Source organism: Natator depressus, chromosome 1 (assembly GCF_965152275.1).
Source record: "Natator depressus isolate rNatDep1 chromosome 1, rNatDep2.hap1, whole genome shotgun sequence".
In the NCBI taxonomy this organism is placed as follows: Eukaryota; Metazoa; Chordata; order Testudines; family Cheloniidae; genus Natator; species Natator depressus.
In genome coordinates this window covers 98,531,942-98,554,341 of record NC_134234.1, presented here as the reverse complement: position 1 = coordinate 98,554,341, position 22,400 = coordinate 98,531,942, and the positions used below count along the sequence as shown (strand labels likewise).

Here is a 22,400-nt window from a genome sequence, read left to right as displayed (position 1 = left end):
AATAACTTAGCCACTCCCAGTCTCTATTCAAGCCTAAGTTAATTGTATCCAATTTGCAAATGAATTCCAATTCAGCAGTCTCTCGCTGGAGTCTGGTTTTGAAGTTTTTCTGTTGTAATATCGCAACTTTCATGTCTGTAATCGCATGACCAGAGAGATTGAAGTGTTCTCCGACTGGTTTATGAATGTTATAATTCTTGACGTCTGATTTGTCATCTATTTCCCCTTGTTTTTTCCTACCTATTACCAGCAGGAGAGTAGGTGGCGGGGGGGGAGAGAAAACCCTTTGTAGTGATAAACACCCATTTTTTCATGGTTTGTGTGTATAAAAACATCTTCTGTATTTTCCACAGTATGCATCCGATGAAGTGAGCTGTAGCTCACGAAAGCTTATGCTCAAATAAATTGGTTAGTCTCTAAGGTGCCACAAGTACTCCTTTTAGAAAAAACAGTATTTTTCACTAGGAAAAAACTATTTTTTCTATATTGCAGTTATATGTATTTGTATAGTATGTACTCTGTATATTAGAAATATTTATAGATTAGTTCTAGGCCAGACTGTTCATTTTTGATTATTACATCAAGAGTACAAATCCCACAATTCCTCAAGAATAAAAAGTAAGACACAATTATTCCGTGAATATGTTTTAGTTTGTTGCCATACTGCAATGTGCTTGATTATCATAAGTTAAGGATTTTATATATTCTTTTGGAGTGGGTAATGTCTAGTCACTTGAGGGAGAGCTGGGTGGAAGAGGGGTACCATAGTGGGATGATGAAGGTGTGGCCAGAAAAGATCAAATACAAGAGATGGAAATAAGGAACACCAGTTTCCTGTATTTAAATGCTTTTAGAAGCACCCAGGAGATTAGATAGATTTCATCAAGAGAGGAGAGAAGAAGTAGGAAAGGAATCCTCACGAAGATAAATGCATTATTAAAAATGACCACTCACACCATGCCAAAATGCTCTGGATGATCCATAACCAATTCAAATAAAATTAAAGTCACAAATATAATTATACAGCAATTCTTAGCAAGTGCTTTTGCATAACCAACAACTAATGTAAGTTTGCTTTCATGAACACTAAATAATGGACATTACTTTACACCAGGTTTTCCTATTCAAAGTACTGAAGCTTACTTACACAAATTCAAATTAGGCTCTCCACTGAAAGCATGAAGAAGCTGTTACTTCAAGTTTATCACTTGAAAAAGCTCAGCAATCCCTAGGCTCAAACAGGGCAAACTAAACCCCAGAAAAGCTGTAGCCAAGTGTCTTAACCAAGATATAAAAATCCATTTCAGATTTTAATTCCAACCCAGAATTAAGTATTCTGATATCCGGCACATATTTTATGATGAATCTTCAAGAAACAGCTGCCACTGCTTACCAGTAATATTTATCAGTACCAGTTGTCTGACCATTCTTTCTCTCTCAGTCTTCTGTAATAGTACAACTACAGAGATGATATATTACCTGGAAGAGTCTCTCTCAAAGATGATCTAGCTTAATATAACTACCCTGACATTAGGCACTATATGGAGATGTTTATAGCTTAATTTAAGATCTGAAATATGTGATCCACACATCTACAGATTTATTTTTTATGGAGGACTGTATAAACTGCTGATAATCAAGCCAGGACTCAGTGACCAGGCTAATACTATGATCCAGTATGTACTATAAGTAAACTGAATTGTGACCAACTTGAAATAAATAGGACATTCTGATCAAAGAGTCAGAGTGAAGAATATCAATCTTTTAATTCTTCTGCATCTTACTGGAAGGAAACTGTACATTGTAAAATTAATAATCTGGAACATTTTAGCAATGTGTTCTGATATTTTCTATATAATGTATTTATTCAGACACAGAAGTCTGAAATTGTTTTTAAATGTTGTCTACTGAATAATACCTCAAAGGGGACACACAATACCTCCAAAGCACTTGCAACCCCTCCCCGCTTGGTATCATCCACAAACTTTGTAAGTGTACTCTCTATGCCATTATCTACATCACTAATGAACATATTGAACCGTACTGGACCCAGGACCAATCCCTGTGGGACCCCACTCGATATGCCCTTCCAGCTTGACGGTGAATCACTGATAACTACTCTCTGGGAACGGTTTCTCAGTCTTGAACATTCAGCCCCACGAGGTCACACTGGCTTCTCAACAAAAGAGCTGTCTCAGCTATTGGAAACCAGCCAGGACAGAGCTCGTGAAAGTTCTAACACCGCCAGCAACACTACCCCGCATAAATCAATTATATCCTGTGGCCAAGGCATTCGTAGGCCCCAACAGCCAGCCTCGAGTGGCTACAAAGAAAGTGTGAAGGAGACTGTAGTCTTAAAGACTAACTTTCAAACCCTTCTATTATTATTATTATTAATTACACTGAGAAAAGTGTGCTATGCACTTTCATGGAAATGGAGACAGGCACCATTCTTGAAGCACTTTTAAACTAAATTCAAGCATGACACATGAGGGTTACAGACTGACAAAAAGGGGGAAAGGAGAGGAAAGAAATGAGTTGTAATAATCAGATCACCCATGAGTAACGAGTAAGGCACGTTCACATAAAGGCGGCTTCATTAAATTAGAGTTGTTTTGTTTTTTAAATCTCACTAGCAGCCTCAAAAATGTAAACCAATCTTCTAGTGTTTACACAATGAAATCTGCTTTAAAAAACTGAGCTAAAATGTTATGCATAATTTCACTAAGCAACAACTAAGGAGGAACATAGCAAAAGAACACACATATTTTAAGGGTAGTGGTACCAAGGAGGGAGAGGAATTATTTTGTGTGGTTCACTTAGGTGTAGTTAGGTGGAACAAGAAAACCTTAAGAAAATTTAGTCTGCATGGCAAGAGAAAATTCTTGTGGAACAGTCTCTCAGAGAGAAATGGTGGAAGCCCCATCACTTAGGGCATTTACAATTAGACTAAACAAAGCACTAGAAAAGCATCATAGTGCACATTCTGCAATCACAAGGAGATGAACTGAATGTTGTTATAGGTCTTTTCCATCTCTAATTTCTATGATTCTATTACATTAGCTTTTATATTTACAGGCCCCAAAAACCAAGAGTTGCAGACCTGGAGTCCCAAAGGCCTGCTAGATCAATCCTCTCCTCTCATATTTTTAGTAATATATTTAAAGCTATTCTGAATTTGCTGTATTGCCATTTAGTCAACAAGTATGATATATTATACCTAGATTACATGTCTGTTCCAAGAACCACTGAAGAAGGTTTGGAAGGTTTCAGTTCAATTGTTATAGGCAATACTAACGTTGTAAAAGCCTGGTCTCTATAAATTAAGTTCTCGTTACATGTTAATATAAGTCACAAATTTCATATCACTGACAGAACCTCTTAGCAAATTAAAAAGAAACAAAAAACAAATAAAAACTCCCTAAAATTCACAGAAACAACTTTTTAAAGGTTTCTGTAGTTACCTGACCTTTGGTGACTTCACATGATTATGTGTCATTTTACTTTTAAACAAAACTGAGGGCTGCTTTTTTCCCCCAGGCTTCTTTAAAAGTTCTCTCTCTAACCTCAAACATTTATTTTCTAGAAAATGATATTCTTCTAACCCAGGAATTCCCCAATTCATCCAAGTTTTGCTTTCTGCATGCTTTTGTTTTCTTTTATCAAAGCAAGAGAGCTGAACTTTTTTTAAACCACCTTAAAAAAAACGATTTCATCATAAGCAAGTTTCGTTTCAGGTTTTACAATGTTGGCCTGCTGCAAGATCAGTTGGCTGCTGCTAGGGGGAAGAAGTTGGTTTATATTTATTACAAAATGTTCCCTTTTGTTTTGTTTTTTGTAGAGCTATGGCATTTCCTACGGAAACACCAGTTGTGAAAATGGTCACTGTCACGATAGCTTTCACAACTCCTCAGACAAACAACTCCACCTGCGACCTGTATGAACATCAAAATACAGCAAGGATCTTACTGCCTGTGTTTTACAGCTTTATTTTAATTCTTGGTGTGCTTGGAAATGGACTTGCCCTCGTTGTCATTTTTAAAAACAGAAAAAAAATCAACTCTACTACCCTCTATTCCATAAATCTTGTCCTCTCAGACATTCTTTTTACTACTGCCTTGCCTACACGAATAGCATACTATGCACTAGGATTTCATTGGCCATTTGGAGAAACCCTTTGCAGACTAACTGCTCTCATATTTTATATCAACACATATGCAGGTGTAAACTTTATGACTTGCTTGAGTATTGACAGGTTTTTTGCCGTAGTCCACCCTTTTCGATACAACAAAATCAGAAGAATTAAACATGCCAAGTATATTTGTATATTTGTCTGGTTTCTTGTATTTAGCCAAACACTTCCATTGCTCATACAGTCCATGACAAATGAGGAGAGAGGAAGGACTACATGTATGGAATATCCAAACTTTGAAAAAATTCAACATCTACCGTGGATACTTCTTGCTGCCTGTTTAATAGGGTACATCATTCCCCTTGAAATTATACTATTTTGTTATTCTCAAATTAGTTGCAAACTTTTTCAAACTGCTAAGGAAAACCCATTAACTGAAAAATCAGGGATAAACAAAAAGGCCATCAACACAATCATTTTTGTAATTGTTGTGTTTGTCATCTGTTTTACTCCTTATCACATTGCAATTATCCAACACATGATCAAGAAGCTTCAATATAATCCTTTGTGCAATGAACAGCAAACGTTCCAGAAGTCCCTCCATTACACTGTGTTTCTGATGAATTTTAACTGCTGCATGGATCCTTTCATCTATTTCTTTGCATGTAAAGGATACAAGAGGAGGATAATGAAAATACTGAAACGTCAAGTTAGTATATCAGTTTCAAGTGCCGTCAGGTCAGCTCATGAAGAAAGCTCACGTGAGATGAGAGAAACACACATGACTATACTTTCAAAACCTTCAAATGGAAAGTTATAAACTGAAAATAAACATTCCAATAATGCAAGTTTACTGGGCCTTCAGTAAATACTGTTTATGCTTCCTGCACAGCAAATTAAGTAAGATTGTTTCACAGTATTTTGGAAATCAAAGGTGATGTTGGACTAAAAAATAAATGGTCATGTGAAAGCAAGAAAACTCAAAATTAGCATTTTCCAAGCTGAATCACTTTGACCTGGCTTCATGAGTTTTCCAGGAGATTTCCACCATTCAGTATTGTCCTGCAACTTTCCATTCCTGGATTTTAGAAAAGCTTGATTCACACTATATACTAGTACTCTGAGAAAGGAATAAACTAAAAAAAGCTAATAGCTCAGAGTGACTAAAAACCAACACATCTGAAAAGGGATAAACATCTGACTGATCTCCAATTTAAGCACTCATTACTAATATGGTGTGTTATGTGCACTGGACTGACAGGGCAAAGGTAAAGACATAAAACAAAGGAAATAACTTTTGAAGGAAAATAAAACTTATATTTTTCATGGATAATTATAAATCTGTAATTTAGAACCTTTTGGAGGCAGGGTTGGATTACAGTATTCGGAACATGAACATCTTATCTAAATTTATTGTGGATAACTTTGTGAGAATACAAGTGAAAAAGAGTTAAGACACTGTTAGTTTGTAAAATTTTGCATGTGTAAGTAAATCTAAAGAACAAAGAGAGCATTGTTTCCCACAAGTATCCAAGGGTCTTCAAGGTTCCTGCTAAAGTCACAGGTTGCAATAACAATAAGATAAAATATTCTAGAAATGGGAAGAAATGTTTATAGTTGAAATGTGTTAAATTTGTTCATTTTAATGGGAGGAGTGACCACCTCTTCTTGGACACTGTTTATGTGGAGGGTTACTATATGAGAACAGCAGAAGATGGAGCAAGCTTCACCATCATGGTTGCTGCTGCCCACACCATCTTCTGGGTTGCACCACAACACCATGCGGCCTTCATCGTTCTGAACCTGAAATATGCCTTGACAAGACCAAGCCATAGTGGGAACAGATGACATCACTATCAGAGGTGCTAGAACAATTTTTCTAGTGGGGGTGCTGAGAGCCATTGAACCAAACTGTAAACCCTGTATATAATGGAAACCAGTTCAAGCCCGGGGGTGCTTCAGCACCCCTAGTTCCAGCACCTATGACCACTATCCTATACGCTCACCTCTGCCCTCACCTTCCCCACCCCAGAATTAGCTGACTCCTGAACAACAGCTAGGATGCCAGTCTTTGGTTCCTGCCATCATACCCTTCCTCATGTGTCATGTTCTTTCCCACTTTATTTCTCCTTTTTTTCTATTTCTCGTCTTCTGTCTAATAAAACTCTGCCTTAGCTGGGCAACACAACTTTGCAACACTGCTGTGAGCCTGTGAACAAGAAAGGCAAGCTAAAAACAATGCCTTGAACAGCCCAACGCTGGTAAAAGATTGCCAGATCTCAGAGTGGCAATAAGACCATGTGCTGTGTCTGTGTCTCCTCAGCAGTGAGGTTGCAATTGAAAGTCATCACCAGATAAAGAAGCTACATTTTCTATTTTTGCTATTCTTTATCTCCCCCTATACGTGAGTTCACCATGTTTAAAGGAAGCAGGACCATACTTGAACAGCACAGCAGCAGCAGCTCAGGATCAACTAAAGTAACTTTTTGCTCATTTCCCCACAAAAAAAGTGCAGTTAATACCATCTGAAGACTATCAACCGGAGATTTCCAACCATAAAAGACACTATACAGCTGAAGGGAAATGGAACAAGGAAAACTGTTACAATGAAAGACTTCATTGTTTAAGTTGTAAATGCTTCCACTGTTTTTTCTTCTTTTCCTGTCTTTTTATTAAAAAGTTAAAAAGATGTTTAATGGTAGCTGTTAACATGGCAGTAAGTCAGCAATAACTTGTCACAAAATCACACTTAACTGTTTAATGTTGTAACAGAAAACATGGGTTTTAGTAACATCTTATTCCTGTTGGGCGTGTGACACCCCCTTACCACTACAGATTCCATACTGTTAATGTCTATCTTTCTACTTATGGCATGCATTTGGTCTAGTTTTAGATTGGAAGACCCTCAGAGCAAGACATTTCTGTATATTTGCCTGTAAAATGTCATGAACACAAACAGTATGTCACCATATAAGCAATCACTTATGTATCTCCGTTTCTTTAACAAATAAAATCAAAGCACAAATTAGTATTAAAATATTAACTCCCTCTTTTCTCTATGTTCTCACATCTATCGTTCTGTTATTTTTAAATCTAAATATATATATTAAAACTAAACAACTAACTTCATGTCAAAATGCTAGTTTTCCTTGAGTAAATAAGGACTACAGCACTGGTCCAATTACATAATAGTTTATTTAAGAAAAGTCTTACATAATGTGCCCCTTAACTCTTTTTTCCTTATTTTAATACATTTGCTCAAATATTTAATGAGACACCATCTTTCCATAAAATAAAGACCTAGAGCTGAATTACATGGTCTATTAAAATACCTACTTTAAACGTAATTTCCTGATGGCATTTTACCGTGAGTAACAACTGTTTGTTTTAATGATTTCTCTCATAGTAATTTAATGCATTATGTAAAGAAGGGTATAATTAGTTCTAATTTAGACTAGATTCAGATGAGAAGCAGCACCCAATTTGTAGACCTTGAAATCAAATTGAAATATAATGTATTGGGAGAAAAATCTTTCAGTGTTCTCTGTCTATTTAGATTCTTCTCTAGCACCCACCCACACATCTGAATATGCCCCCAAATGAACTAGAAATAAGAAAGAGCTCAAGAGGTGGATGAGAATTCTTCCTTCTCCCCCCCGAAGAGGTTGCAAGAATATTTTTTAGTGTGTGCATGCAAGTGTGTGCATGCATCTCCTCTTCCTCTTTTCATACGTGTTGCTGATGTTGTGGAAAGGCAAAGCTAAAGGAGTGAATTTCATACTCATTATAAAGGCAGTAAGGTCTGTGATCATCCTTACTTCCTCTGGTCTTAGTCTTGGACCAGATGCCAATAAAGCTCTGTTTCCCCACTCTCACAAGAACAATTTGTTGGTCGTTTCTTCTTTTCTGAAGGGCGTAACTCTGGAAGGAAGTTGTGTTTCCTTAGCAAGAGGCATCACTCTTTTAAGTGGTTTAGTTAAACGCCCGGAGGGCCTTAAAATCACATTTGTCATCTTTAAACGTACCTAATGTCCTATGGGGAGTCAATGGTGATGTGTTCTTAGCAGCTACTGCTGCTGAGGTGGGCTGTGCTGTGTTTTGGATCAGGTAGAGCTTTAACAGTAGTGTACTAATTCCTAAATACAGTGAGCTGTAGTAATCTAGTCTAGAAGCTACAAAGGCATGGATCACTTGCCAGGTCAGTAACAGAAAGCAAGGGGTGTAAGCCTTATTACCAGCCACAGATGGCAAACTTAACTCTGTGCATGTCCAGAAAGAATGAGGAGCCTAAGAGAATTCCCAGAGAACAAAACTATTTGGTAATCTGAGGGCAGACTCCTTCAAAAACATAAGATGCTACAGTTTTCCAGCTCTTCAAAAGGCGTCCCTCGTTCCATCAAAATCATCTCTGTCTTGATTTGATTTAGCTTCAGCCAGCCTTCATCCACTTACTAATCTCGGCCGGGCACGAGAATAGTTATGTAACACTGCTATCAGCAATGCAAGTAAAACAGAGCCTGGTGTCATGTGCATATTGCTGACTGTTGAGACAATGTCTCATGACCTCTCCTAGCAGCTTCACTATAGACAAAGAACAAGATAAGTGATCAAATAGAGTCTGCCAAGTGGTCTGTTGGAGACAAGACTTTGCCCATCACATTCACAATGTGGCCTGAAAGGAAGGATATCACCCAGTGCAGGAGTAATCATATTAACCTTTGCTATGTCTCCAAAGCAAAACAATATACTCTGGTCAATTTATCAAATGCTGCAGAAACAACTAATATTATGAGACGTATACATCCTCCACTGTAATTTCCATTGCATGTTGCTATCTGAAAACTTGACTATGCCAATAAACTCAAATCCTGATACTCCTCTCACGTTGGTGAGAATCAGGAGTAATTCTAGTTTCATACCAGTATAAATGAGAAAAGAATGAAGCCATGTGTATGTATTGGCATAATAAGATATTTTATATGATTCACTTCATTAATGTAATAAATGACATCTTTAATTACTCTTAACCATGATTTAGTATATAATCAAGTTACTAATGATCAGAATTGCAATTCTACAAATGTTAATGACTCATTTTTTGTTACAGGTAAAAACATTACTGTAATTCATTTAAACTGGGGTTGCTAAATTCTATCTTCATTTGGACTTTCCTCTAAGGTCTTTATGGAAAAAAAACAGGTGTTAATCAATGTTCAGTTTTAAATGAATTATCTAGGTTCAGGGGAGTCTTTATTGGATAACTTATGTGATTTATAAGAGTTGCTAAGGTTACAACAGCAATGAGATGCGGTCTGTGTTTCGAAATTGTTTCTCAGAACAGCACAAAGATCAAGATGTCACTCTGCAGTAGTAGTAGTAGACAAGAACAGGAAGCAAGTGCACCTCCACAGTTTTAAACATATTTGCTTGAAACATATTTTATTGCTTATTTTCACAACATCACCCCTACAAGCTTTAACCTGATTAGCCCCTCTCCTTTGGAAGTGCTGGGTATGAGTTACTGTCTGTTTCTCCATCTACTGGTCCATTGCTGGTGGCTGAACCTTCACTCACTTTGCAGTAACAGAGGCCAGACAGAGGGCATTTTAAATGGAAATAATATTGAGGAGTAGCAGCAGGCCATATTACAAAACTGAGGAGGAGGGCTACAAAATATTAGTGCACAGGAGGAACAGACAGAACCCTTGCCACTTGTTTACTGTAATCTTTTTTTGTTTAGCATTCTACTATTGAAGAATATGGGGAGGGAGCAGGATTCAGGCAGGTAGCATACTCTTTTGGAGACAGTTTCTAAGGATTTAGAGAGGTGAGAAAAGAGGAAAAAAGTGACGTTGCCGGCACACTGCAGAGTGTGGGGAACAGAAGAGTGAACCCCCAAAGCCTCAGAAGGTATCAGAGGGCAGCAGACGGCCCTCTGAAGTTGTCTGGAAAAGAAATGGTTGCAAGAAAACAGTAAAAAAGTAAACAGATTCCAATGCCTGTTTGGAACAAGGAAGAGGATAGCACCCAACATACAAAGAAAAGGAGGACTTGTGGCACCTTAGAGACTAACATTTATTTGAGCATAAGCTTTCGTGAGCTACAGCTCACTTCATCGGATGCATCCAGTAATGCATGATTTTGACACCCCAAATAAAAGGTGAAAAAAGCAATTTTAGTAGTATTTCACTTTGTGGTTTTGTGTATCTAACTCTGGATGATAATCAAAACCCCAAATGTCACAAAGCTCCACTAACTACAAACCTATTAGAGTTACAAAAATAGTGTGTGTAACTGAAATAATGATTGTGACCATCTGCTGTGACTACCTGGGTTAACGTGGGGAACAATTAGTTCAGCCTAATCTTTTGAAAGAATTGGAGTCATAAAGGGATCTATTGTCCTGTTTAATAACTTACATTTTGCTTCTGCTGTAAATCTCTCTGCTTATCCACTATGATAATCCCGTGGTTTAAATTTTAACAGCAGGGAGGCACATTCCCCACTCCTCCACCTCCCCAAAAAATGAGCATGAGGGGAGAGAACAAACTTGACTAACTAAAACATTTTTAGATGTCAGTGTTTACCTGGAATAATATATCAATACACAATATTTTGCCTTCAGCTGATGAACCTGTACTCTAATTTTTGCAGAAAAAGTGTGGGAAAAGATAATCATTAGCTTGATTTTTTTCTCCAAATTAGCATTCCTTTTTTAAAAGTTCATATATGCAAAGTTTTCCCTTAAGGCTGTATATCATCTTTCCATAACACTTTTATTTCCTCACAAACTGGAGGTCATGCATCATTACAATGGAACATGACAGCTAGGAATATGAGAATTGCCATGCCAGATCATGACATCTAGTCTGCTATCCTGCTTTAAACAGTGATAAGTACTAAATGATTCAAAGGAAGATGAGGGATGCCTCATAATATAGGAATTTTCCCCTTAGGACTATTTTCTTCCTAATCCCAAGTAGTTCTTGATTCATTTATATCCTAAGGCATAAGCACTGATATAGCTATTGTAGGTAGCAAGATTTATAACCCTTTATAACCGTCCAAATACATGGAACCCTTTTATGGGCTCATATCTACTATAAAAAAAAAAAAAAAAGGTTAAGACCTTAGGCCAAATTTAGCAAAGCTGGTGCAAAAAGGCATATAGTTCACCTCCATAAAGAACTAAAGCCCGCTGGCTCCAGACATTCATCCTTCTGCAGATTTCTTCTTTCTCACCTATCCCAATCTCTCCCTGCTCTGAATGATTGTCCTTATTTTGTAGATCTCTAATAACGAAGTGCTTGGTACTTTCTACTCTACTAAATAAAAAGCAAATTACTCCTGGGGGAATTCTGCACCAAAAAATTAAAAAGTCTCCATATTTTATTTGTGAAAATAACACAATATAATCACACCAGTTTCAATTATTTTGGTAAGTTATTTCAAAATACCTGTCAGCAACTATGTCTGTAACAATATAGACAACAAAAAAGATTCAGGAAATGTTTTTTGACAAATAGATTCCTTACTAAGCATATTAACACAGAACTTTGAATAATAATTCATTTAAACTACAACACAGAAATGTATTTCCTGCACCTCTCAGAAGCAGTGCAAAGGCTTGGGGGAGTCAGGGGTAACGGAGGAGATGAGGGAAATGGAAGTAATTGCTGGGAAGGAGCCTGGGAGCAAACTCGGAGGGTTGTTGGGTGTGGGTGGGAGAAGCATGGAACAAGTTTTTTTTGGGAGGGGGAGGAATTGTTAGGTGTTCGGGAGAGTGGCTTCTTAATGCAGCCTAACATCTCGTGTGGTTACTTTGACACCGCTTTCTACACAGCAGACATTTTGACTGACAATGACTCACCCAGAGAGGTTAAAGTTATATTAGAGTATGACAGGTTCAAATTAGGGCTGTCAAGCGATTAAAAAAATTAATCAAGATTAATCATGTAATTAAAATAATTAATTTGTAATTAATCATGCGATTAATCACACTGTTAAACAACAATAGAATACCATTTCAATATTTGTGTATGTTTTCTACATTTTCAAATCTATTGATTTCAATTACAACACAGAATACAAAGTGTACAGTGCTCATATTATATTTATTTTTTATTACAAGTATTTGCACTGTAAAAAACCAAAAGAAAGTAGTGTAGTGCAATCTCTTTATGATGAAAGTTGAACTTACAAATGTAGAATTATGTAAAAAAACCCTACATTCAAAAATAAAACAATGTAAAATTTTAGAGCCTGCTAGTCCACTCAGTCCTACTTCTTGTTCAGCCAATCACTCAGACAAACAAATTTGTTTACATTTTGCATGAGATATTGCTGACTGTTTCTTGTTTACAATGTCACCTGACAGTGAGAACAGGCGTTCTCATGGCACTGTTCTAGCTGGCATCGCAAGATATTTATGGGCCAGATGCTCTAAAGATTCGTATGTCCCTTCATGCTTCAATTACCATTCCAGGGGACATGCGTCATACTGATGACGGGTTCTGCTTGATAACGATCCAAAGCAGTGTGGACCGACACATGTTCATTTTCATTATCTCACACTGGTACCTTGCGTTTTGTCAAACCTGCAGTGAAAGTGTTCTTAAAATGAACATGTGCTGGGTCATCATCTGAGACTGCTATAACATGAAATAATGGCAGAATGTGAGTAAAACAGAACGGGGGACATACAATTCTCCCCCAAGGAGTTCAGTCACAAATTTAATTAACACATTATTTTTTAAACGAGCGTCATCAGCATGGAAGCATGTCCTCTGGAATGGTGGCCGAAGCATGAGGGGGCATATGCATGTTTAACATATCTGGCACATAAATACCTTGCAATGCCGGCTACAGAAGTGCCATGCAAATCCCTGTTCTTACTTTCTGGTGACATTGTAAATAATGACATTGTATCTCCTGTAAATGTAAACAAACTTGTTTGTCTTAGCAATTGGCTGAACAAGAAGTAGGACTGAGTGGACCTGTAGGCTCTGAAGTTTTACATTGTTTTGTCTTTGAGTGCAGTTATGTAACAAAAAAAAAAATCTACATTGTAAACTGCACTTTCACGACAAAGAGATTACACTACAGTACTTGTATGAGGTGAATTAAAAAATACAATTTCTTTTGTTTACAAATATTTGCACTGTAAAAATGATAATCAAAAATAATATATACTTTGATTTCAATTACACAAAATACAATATATATAAAAATGTAGAAAAACATCCAAAATATTTAATAAATTTCAATTGGTGTTTTATTGTTTAACAGTGGATTAATCCCGATTAATTTTTTTGAGTTAATCACATGAGTTAACTGCGATTAATCAACATCCCTAGTTCACATAATTTATTTCAGTATATATCACTTAGCATTTGCTAACAATAAATTTAATCCATCATTCTGGCCATTCACTTAACTTTCTTAAATTCCTCACAATCTTCTCTAGTCTTTCAATAACTAAATAATTTTGTCAACATGAAATTCTGCTACCTTCCCATTCATCCCTCTTCCAGATCACTAATAAATATACTGAACAGCAAACATCTTATTACAGTTCATTGGTGCAATCACCTGTTAACCTTTTGCCAAACTGAATAATAGACTATTTATTCTTTCTCTTCACTAAATAAGACACTAGTACAAAGCGAAGCAACAGGAAGACATCTTCTTGGTAAACTGTGTCACTAAACAGATACGCTGTTGTGTTTTGTACAATCTGGCACTTTATCATGATGTATCATCACTTTATCATCCTACATACAACTTGGTACTTTTTACCCATATAAGACTCACTGATCTGCAATTTGCAGGATCATCACAGAGCATTTTTGCAACATAATGTATTTATCTATCCTCGAGTCCTCCAATACAATAAATGATATTTTATGCATTATTTTTGATAGCTAAGTCACTTCATTCTTAAAATATATTCATAACTCTTGGATGAATACAATCCAGTCCTCATTACTTACTACATTATAACCAAGGAGATATTCCGTATTACCATAAAATGAAATTGAAAACTCTGAACTACTGTTCATAAAGATAATTTACAAATTTAATACCGCAAATTCTTGTTCCTATTAAAGTTGTTTTTGTACAGTGTGGGTTTGGTTTTACACTTAATTTTCCATTGCAAATATAACAGTAACAGCTTTTTTGTAGCAACATGTTTTTTCAAATAAAATATCTTCTCTTTTTCTATCTTTATCTATCTTTAAAAAAAGAAACTTTTTTTTAAAGCCAACAACTAACAGCTCTGCAGTCCCGGAGATTGTTGCAACAAAATCATTTGGCTCCTCTGCAACTTCAAACAAGAAAAATAAGGATGTTGCAGAGCAGCTCGGTGATTTCTTTGCAACTGTCTTCATCATAAAAGTCCATCCCAGAGCTATTCTTTGTAGTCAAATATCAAAATAGAAGTTGTTTGAACAAAGTGATGACTTCTCAAAAAGTATGTGTTCATTTTTTTTTACAGATATAACTGTGAGCATAAAAACAAATCAAAAATAATGAACAAAATAAACATTAAAAAGCCTTGTTACTTACACATACACTGAGTCTTCAAATTCCCTTCCTGATCAAAAAGAAAAGGAGTACTTGTGGCACCTTAGAGACTAACCAATTTATTTGAGCATAAGCTTTCGTGAGCTACAGCTCACTTCATCGGATGCAGTAGTTTAAAGACTTGAAGGACAGGTTTCAAATTTCCTAATAGTCTAGTGGACCTACTATCTTGCTAGCTGCTTCTCATATACTTAATAACTTTGTTCTTTGTCACCTGTCTTTAGCTATTTGCTCATTAAAGCCCCAGTCATACAACTACTCCTACCTGGAGCTCCACTGAACTCACTGTTATTAAGCAGTTAAACAAAAGTTACTTCTTGAACCAACTTTTGTCTATTACATAGGTAAGTCAAGAGTAGTCTCTCCTCTTGTGTGCTCCAGAGTTAGCTATTCAATAACTTATTTATGAAGTCATCCAATCAACTGCTTCGCATTCTGTAAAGCAGCCACATTTATTTTACAAAAATATGGTAAACACAGGAGCTGAATGGGAAGACTATTGTTACTCCTGCTCTGAGGAGTTCTTCCCCAAGAACAGGTACCTAGCAGTACTGTGTAATTTGGAAGAGGGAAGGAGTAGTGGTAAGGAATTCAGTCAGGAGACATTTAGAAAGCTCAGTCTGTGAGGACCATGAGATGAGAGAAATGATGTACCTGCTTCATCCAAGGATATCAGATTCTAAACAAGAAGGTAGACAGATCAGTGAACACCAAAGAGAAACCTGTCAGCATGATGCAATTCTTGACTTCAGCATGGGGAACTTATTTTAATTGTCCTATTTTTCCTCAAACATAAGATGATAGAGGGCACCATCAACATTAAGGCAAGTTTAAACAAAAAAAAATCTAAAACTATCATCTTTTCAGAAAAGTTTATCCCAAGCCTTTGAAAGTGTACTGAGGATTTCCTTCTGCATTCCAAGGGGATTTCCACCTCCCAATCTTCCCCTGCTCTGGCTATGCATGAAGAACAAACAAGGTTACTACACTTCCCCACAGAGGAAGGGAAGGAAAAATCCCTGTCTCCAGGCTTACTACCAGCAAGAAAAGCTAGTCTCCTTACAACTAACCCACAGCTGGACTGAAAATATGGCCTTCTAGAAATCCACTATAACAGCAAGTGAAAAAGAGAAGCCTTCCTTACCAGTCCCCAAAGTGAAAGACTCTCTTGCCAGGTATGTTTTCTCCTCTTTCAAGGAGCCAATTTATTACAAAGCTTTTGGCAAAAGGAAAAAAAAGTCATAAGAAGAGTTGTCACTGTACTGTGTCCAGTTTTGTTTGCATCACCTTGAGAGAGATACAGTAGGGACTGGATAACTGGTTACAAGTACAGTGGACCTTCCATATGAGTGTATAAAAAGTAGGATTATTAAGCTTGACAAGGAAGAGTTGACTTGACTGAGGTACAGTGAAAAAGTGACTGCAACAGAATACACCCCTGCATTCACAACTTACAGACTATTGTAATAATGTTTGTACAAGGTATACTCTGTGAGATATTTAAAAACTCATAAGTTGCTGAACAATAATATAATAGCAAAATGCACACAGCAGCATTATATGTGAAGTTATAAACATAAACTGAGATCATGACTAAAAGTATGTTTTCCAGATAAGTTTGGGGAGTGGCCAAACCAGTTCCTCAAAGACAAAGGGCAAACTGATGTCTCAGCCAGGTGTAAACAACGCTGATGGACCATTACCTGCTAAGTGGCCATTCTTTGGCAAGAAAGGGGGTAGGAGACAAAAAAAATCTACTTTTTAGCAAAGAAACATCAGGGAGTTTCCTTCCACACAGCCTGCCTGTCACCTTGCTCCCAGCTGAAAATGCTTCTCAAAGGGGGGACAGTACTACAAAAAGGGGCAGTCACACACACACCTCCTCTTTCTGCCCACTGCATTCTCTGCACCTGAAAAAGACAAAGGAAGCAGCTGTTGGACTCTGGAGGAGGGATCCTGACCTAAAGAGTTTGGTCAGTAAGACTGGTGAGAAAACTTTGCTTTGAATCTAATATAGTTTGTTAACTTAGCTACATTTAATCTTGTTGCATTTAATTAGTTGCATTTAATCTTTACTTTTCTTGTAACCATTTCTTATTTACACTCACTTAAAATCTCTCTCATTGTAGTTAATAAACTTGTTTTATTATTTTATCTAATCCAGGGGCTCTCCCCCGGGCCCTGGCTGCTGCGTCGAGAGAGAACCGGGGGGGGAGATATGGGGGGGAGTCCTCTCTCCCCACTGCAGCCCCAGACCAGCCTGCACCCCAGCCGGAGCCCTCACCCCCACACCCCTCTGCACCAGCCTGGAGCCCCCTCCCACATCCTGAACCCCTCATCCCCAGCCCCACCCCAGAGCTTGCACCCCCAGCCACAGCCCTCACCTCCCCGCACCAAGCCCCCTCCCACACGCTGAACCACTCAGCTTCACCCCCACCACACATCACCACCATATTGGGGCACATAAAATTAATTCCACACATGGATGTAAAAAATTAGAGGGAACATTGGACTTAACATATTTGTACTGTCCAGGAGAGGGCTGAGTTGTACAAATACATACACTTCTGGGTGAAGATCTGGGACTAGGGGTGTATTGGGGTCACCCTGTAGCATAACTAAGGCTGGTAAGAGCCAAGGTGTGGCTGGCTGGCTGCAGCACACACAGACATCTTTGGGAGTGATTTATATGCTGGAGGCTGTTTGTGAGCAATCCAGTTGGAGGCTACAGCAGCAAGGCATTCTAAAGGGCAGGAGTGACACAGCTACCCATTAGTCTGGATTGTGCCCCAGTATGTCACAATGATCACTTTCCTTTTAGTTTTATCACATAATATGAGAACAAAGACTATGAAATTAAAGATTAAAAATTAAATTCAGACTATAAGAGCGTTAATATTTCTATATAGCATAGTTAATTTGTGACTTTTTTGTGCCAAAAGAGAGAAAAAAACAGCCTGGTTAGCTTTTAAATTGAAATGAATGATGTTAGAACCTTTAACAGTATTTGTAATTCTGTAATAATATTGGCAATCAAACCTCACATTTCATGATATAACCTAATTCCCAGTGAGAAACAGAAATTCTCTTCACTCTCTGCAATGTGCAGCACTGCACAACTGTTTAAACTGGCTAGGTGCATAATGGGGATTTTTCACGTGCCTGCATTGTGTTATGGCAAATTAAACAGACTATTCCACTAGCCTGTTATACTGAATAGTGGTCAGTAGGTGGCAGCATTTATGTGATCATTATCAAAATCGGGACATCTGGTCACCCTATGTTTGGTGGACCCCTGAGAACCACTGGTTTAGAACCACTGTTGTAGTGCATAGTGATATGGGTCACCAAAATGCTGGAACTTCCAAGAGCAACAGTAAGAAAAGGAGTACTTGTGGCACCTTAGAGACTAACCAATTTATTTGTGCATAAGCTTTCGTGAGCTACAGCTCACTTCATCGGATGCATAAAGTGGAAAATACAGTGAAGAGATTTATATACACACAGACCATGCAAAAATGGATGTTTACCATACACATTGTAAGGAGAGTGATCACTTAAGATGAGCTATTACCAGCAGGAGAATGGGGTGGGGTGAGAGAAAACCTTTCGAAGTGATAATCAAGGTGGGCCATTTCCAGCACATTTGCGGGCGCGGGGGCGGATGAGGAATAAACAAGGGGAAATAGTTTTACTTTGTATAATGACTCAACCACTCCCAGGCTCTATTCAAGCCTAAGTTAATTGTATCCAATTTCCAAATTAATTCCAATTCAGCAGTCTCTCGTTGGAGTCTGTTTTCAAAGTTTTTTTGTTGAAAGATAGTCACTTTTCGATCAGAAATCGAGTGACCAGAGAGATTGAAGTGTTCTCCGACTGGTTTATGAATGTTATAATTCTTGACATCTGATTTGTGTCCATTTGTGTCTGATTTTACGTAGAGACTGTCCAGTTTGACCAATGTACATGGCAGAGGGGCATTGCCGGCACATGATGGCATATATCACATTGGTAGATGTGCAGGTGAACGAGCTCCTGCTGGTATTAGCTCATCTTAAGTGATCACTCTCCTTACAATGTGTATGGTAAACATCCATTTTTGTGTGGTCTGTGTGTATATAAATCTCCTCACTGTATTTTCACTTTATGCATCCGACGAAGTGAGCTGTAGCTCACAAAAACTTATGTTCAAATAAATTGGTTGGTCTCTAAGGTGCCACAAGTACTCCTTTTCTTTTTGTGAATACAGACTAACATGGCAGCTTCTCTGAAAAGAGCAACAGTGCAGCATAGAAGACAGAGAGGGTGCATCTCTATGTCAATGGCAGTACCGAGAGTGTAAGAAAGGGGTGAAGCACTCTTATATTCCATTTAATTCTGGACATGCCTAGTGACATGTGAGCATGGGAAGGTCACTGTCACAGCCATACTAGCATCCCAGTAACCCTATAGACTATTTGAAACTTTCATACTTCCTCTGTTAAAAACTGTGCACGGACTAGCCTACCCAAGTTAGCTTGAATCCAGCTAGCACAGGTAACAATAGCAGTGAGGACAGTGCAGGCTTCAGAGCAGGCTAGCGAGCCAAGTACATACCCAGAGTCTGTGCCGGGCTGGTACTACCTGAGGCCTGCATGCCACTGGTCTTCACTGCTATTGTTACCCTCTCTAGCTAGCTGTATTCAGCCTAGCTCAGGTGGGCTAGCCTATGCAGATCTTTTGCTATGAAGACATACCCTTAGATTTTTAGAACCAAGAGAGGCAATTATGTTTACCTACTCAAGCCTCCAACATAGCACAGCAAAGAAAAAAGGGATCCCTGATCCTTCTAGCAGCAACTGCACCTCTCCTCAGATGGTACTGTGAGCTCTGGTACCTTGCTGCAACTAATCTCTGGATCAGCACATGTACACCTAACAGAGGGAGAGTCCACAGAGTCAGCAGGAGTGTATGAAGAGGAATAATGATATAGCATTTTGTTGAACATAATACAGAAACTGGTAGGTTATTTTAGAGAGATGTCAGGGTTGATTTAGTTCCTGTGGCAATTGCTAACTCTAGGGGGGCAAATTTAGGTTGTGTGCAAGTGTGGTGTGATAGACATTACCTTAAATCTATATTTCCTAGTTTTCAGAGGTTTAAGTATAGGTGCATTTCACATGCTACAAGGGTACAAGGCACTGCCAGTCAATCTTGAATCTGCAGTACATTTTTGAGCAGCGAATATCTGTACATGCTTCAGCAAACTAAGCCCATATTTTAAAATATAAACCAAAAAACTGGAGTATTTATTACATTGGTGAGAGGAAGTTAGCTGATTTTATTATTAATGATTTGCAGCTAATATGTGCAATCTCAATTTAGTAAAACGAAGTATGCTTAATACCACACAGCATATGTCTAAGGGTATTTCATTCAGCTCAGTGAAAAATTTTCCCTTTCAGTGAAAGGCTAGAGCAGGGGTCAGCAATCTATGGCACGTGTGCCAAAGGTGGCACGAGATGATTTTGAGTGGCACTCACACTGTCCAGGTCCCGGCCAGCGGTCCCAGGGTCCTACCGCCAGCCCCCTGCCACCCAGGGTCCCGTCCACCGGCCCTGCTCAGCCCACTGCCACCCCTGGGTCCCGACCACCAGTCCCGGGGACTCTGCTGCCATCGTGGGTGTGACGGGTTGGATCACAGAAACCCCCTGGGAGCTGCCATCTGATGTGCCAAGACTACTTCTGCTCCTGCTTTCCTGGCCTGGCAGCTTAGGACTTCAGTGCCCTGCCTAGTTTGAGCCAGACCTGCTAGCCTGCTGCTAACCCAGACCAGGCCTGAACCACGTCATCTAACAGCTGTAGGCTTAACTGAATGCAGTTTACAGAAGTATTCCTGTCCTTGACACTCAGATGCCCAACTCCCAATGGGGTCAAAACCCTGAATAAATCTGTTTTACCCTGTATAAAGCTTATACAGGGTAAACTCATAAATTGTTTGCCCTCTATAACACTGATAGAGAGATATGCACAGCTGTTTGCCGTCCCATACTCTGGGTTAATTAATAAGTAAAAAGTGTTTTTATTAAATGCAGAAAGTAGGATTTAAGTGGTTCCAAGTAGTAACAGACAGAACAAAGTGAATTACCAAGCAAAATAAAATAAAACCCGCAAGTCTATGTCTAATCAAACTGAATACAGATAAAAACCTCACCAGTTCGAGTAAGCTCTCTTTTACAGACTAGCCTCCTTCTAGTCTGGGTCCAGCAAGCACTCACACCCCTGTAGTTACTGTCCTTTGTTCCAGTTTCTTTCAGGTATCCTTGGGGTTGGAGAGACTATCTTCTTAGCCAGCAGAAGACAAAATGGAGGGGTCTTCCAGGGGCTTAAATAGACTTTCTCTTGTGGGTGAAGACCCCCTCCTCTCTCCTATGCAAAGTCCAGCTCCAAGATGGAGTTCTGAAGTCACCTGGGCAAGTCACATGCCCATGCATAACTCACAGTTTTTACAGGCAGAAGCCATTGCCCACATGGTATCTTGAATGTCTCCAGGAAGACTTCTTATGTGGACTGGAGCATTCCAAGATTCATTGTACTTTAAGTACTTCTTGATTTGCACATTCCTTTCTCAAGAAGCTGACCAAATGCTTTACAAAGGTTACTTAAAAATCAAGCCAGTACACAGCCAATATTCATAACTTCGAATACAAAAATGACACATGCATACAAATAGGATTAATAGTTTCAGTAGATCATAACCTTTACAGAGATGTGTTACATGGCATATGTCGCATAAAACATATTCTAGTTATGTCTTATATACATTCATAAGCATATCTCCATAAAGCCTTATGGGGAGCACAGTCACAGTGGGGTCCCGGCCGCCAGCCTGGGGCTCTGCTCCTGGTCTCGGCCCGGGGCTCTGCAGCCACCCCCAGCTGTGGCCCACTGGCCCCAGCCTGGGACAGTGAGGGGTGCAGACAGGGGCAAGAGGGGGCACAGCTTAGTAGCCCACCTTAAAAATTGTTCCAGTGCCACTGTACTGGGATATTTTTAAGTCCTGATTTGCTGCTTACATCACTATCACATCACGTGGAACAGCGCATTGCATTTGACGTTGTGAGTGCCGTCTGTTGCAATTTTTTCCCCCCACTGTAAGTTGAGGGGTACATTTGACAAAATGTCAGCTCCTAAGAAAGCAAAGTTAGATGTCCGTTCATTTCAGCCTTCTTGGACAGACAAATTTGGATTTATTCAAAAGAAGGACCATGCTGTTTGTGCTTTCTGTTGTGAAAGTGCTGTTTGTCCCACATCAAGTGTTTGACGACATTTTCAAACGAAGCACGAGGAAAACCTTTCTTGATTAAGCAGACAAGACTGATCAAAAAGGCAGTGGCAGGATATGAGATGCAAAGCAGTGTTGTTAAATGCTTAAGTGTAAGTTAAAAATCAAGCCACAGAAGGAAGTTACAAGATTGCACAGTGCATTGAAAAATTGGAAAGCTGTTTACAGATGGGGAATATATAAAGTTTTTCTCAGCAGTTTGGAGGTTTTGTTCAATGATTTTCCAAATAAAGATGCATATCTAGAAAAAAAGAACTGCCTGTCTCTGACAGAACAGTTGAGATACGCGTAAGCGAAATGGCAGAAAACATTAACGAAAAGCAGACAATTATATTCAAAGACACAGCAGCATTTAGT

At 38.6% G+C, this 22,400-nt stretch overlaps 2 protein-coding genes across 2 annotated transcripts in view; one reads left to right on the top strand and one right to left on the bottom strand.

Moving 5' to 3' along the window:
• The window catches only part of UBAC2 (UBA domain containing 2), a 159,132-nt gene that overhangs the window by 75,395 nt on the left and 61,337 nt on the right, over positions 1–22,400 (bottom strand). The window lies entirely within an intron of this gene.
• On the top strand, positions 3,846–5,019 carry LOC141982481 (G-protein coupled receptor 183-like). The gene has a single exon (XM_074944620.1). It carries the CDS (start codon positions 3,846–3,848, stop codon positions 4,950–4,952), a length of 1,107 nt encoding a protein of 368 aa, XP_074800721.1. The 3' UTR covers positions 4,953–5,019.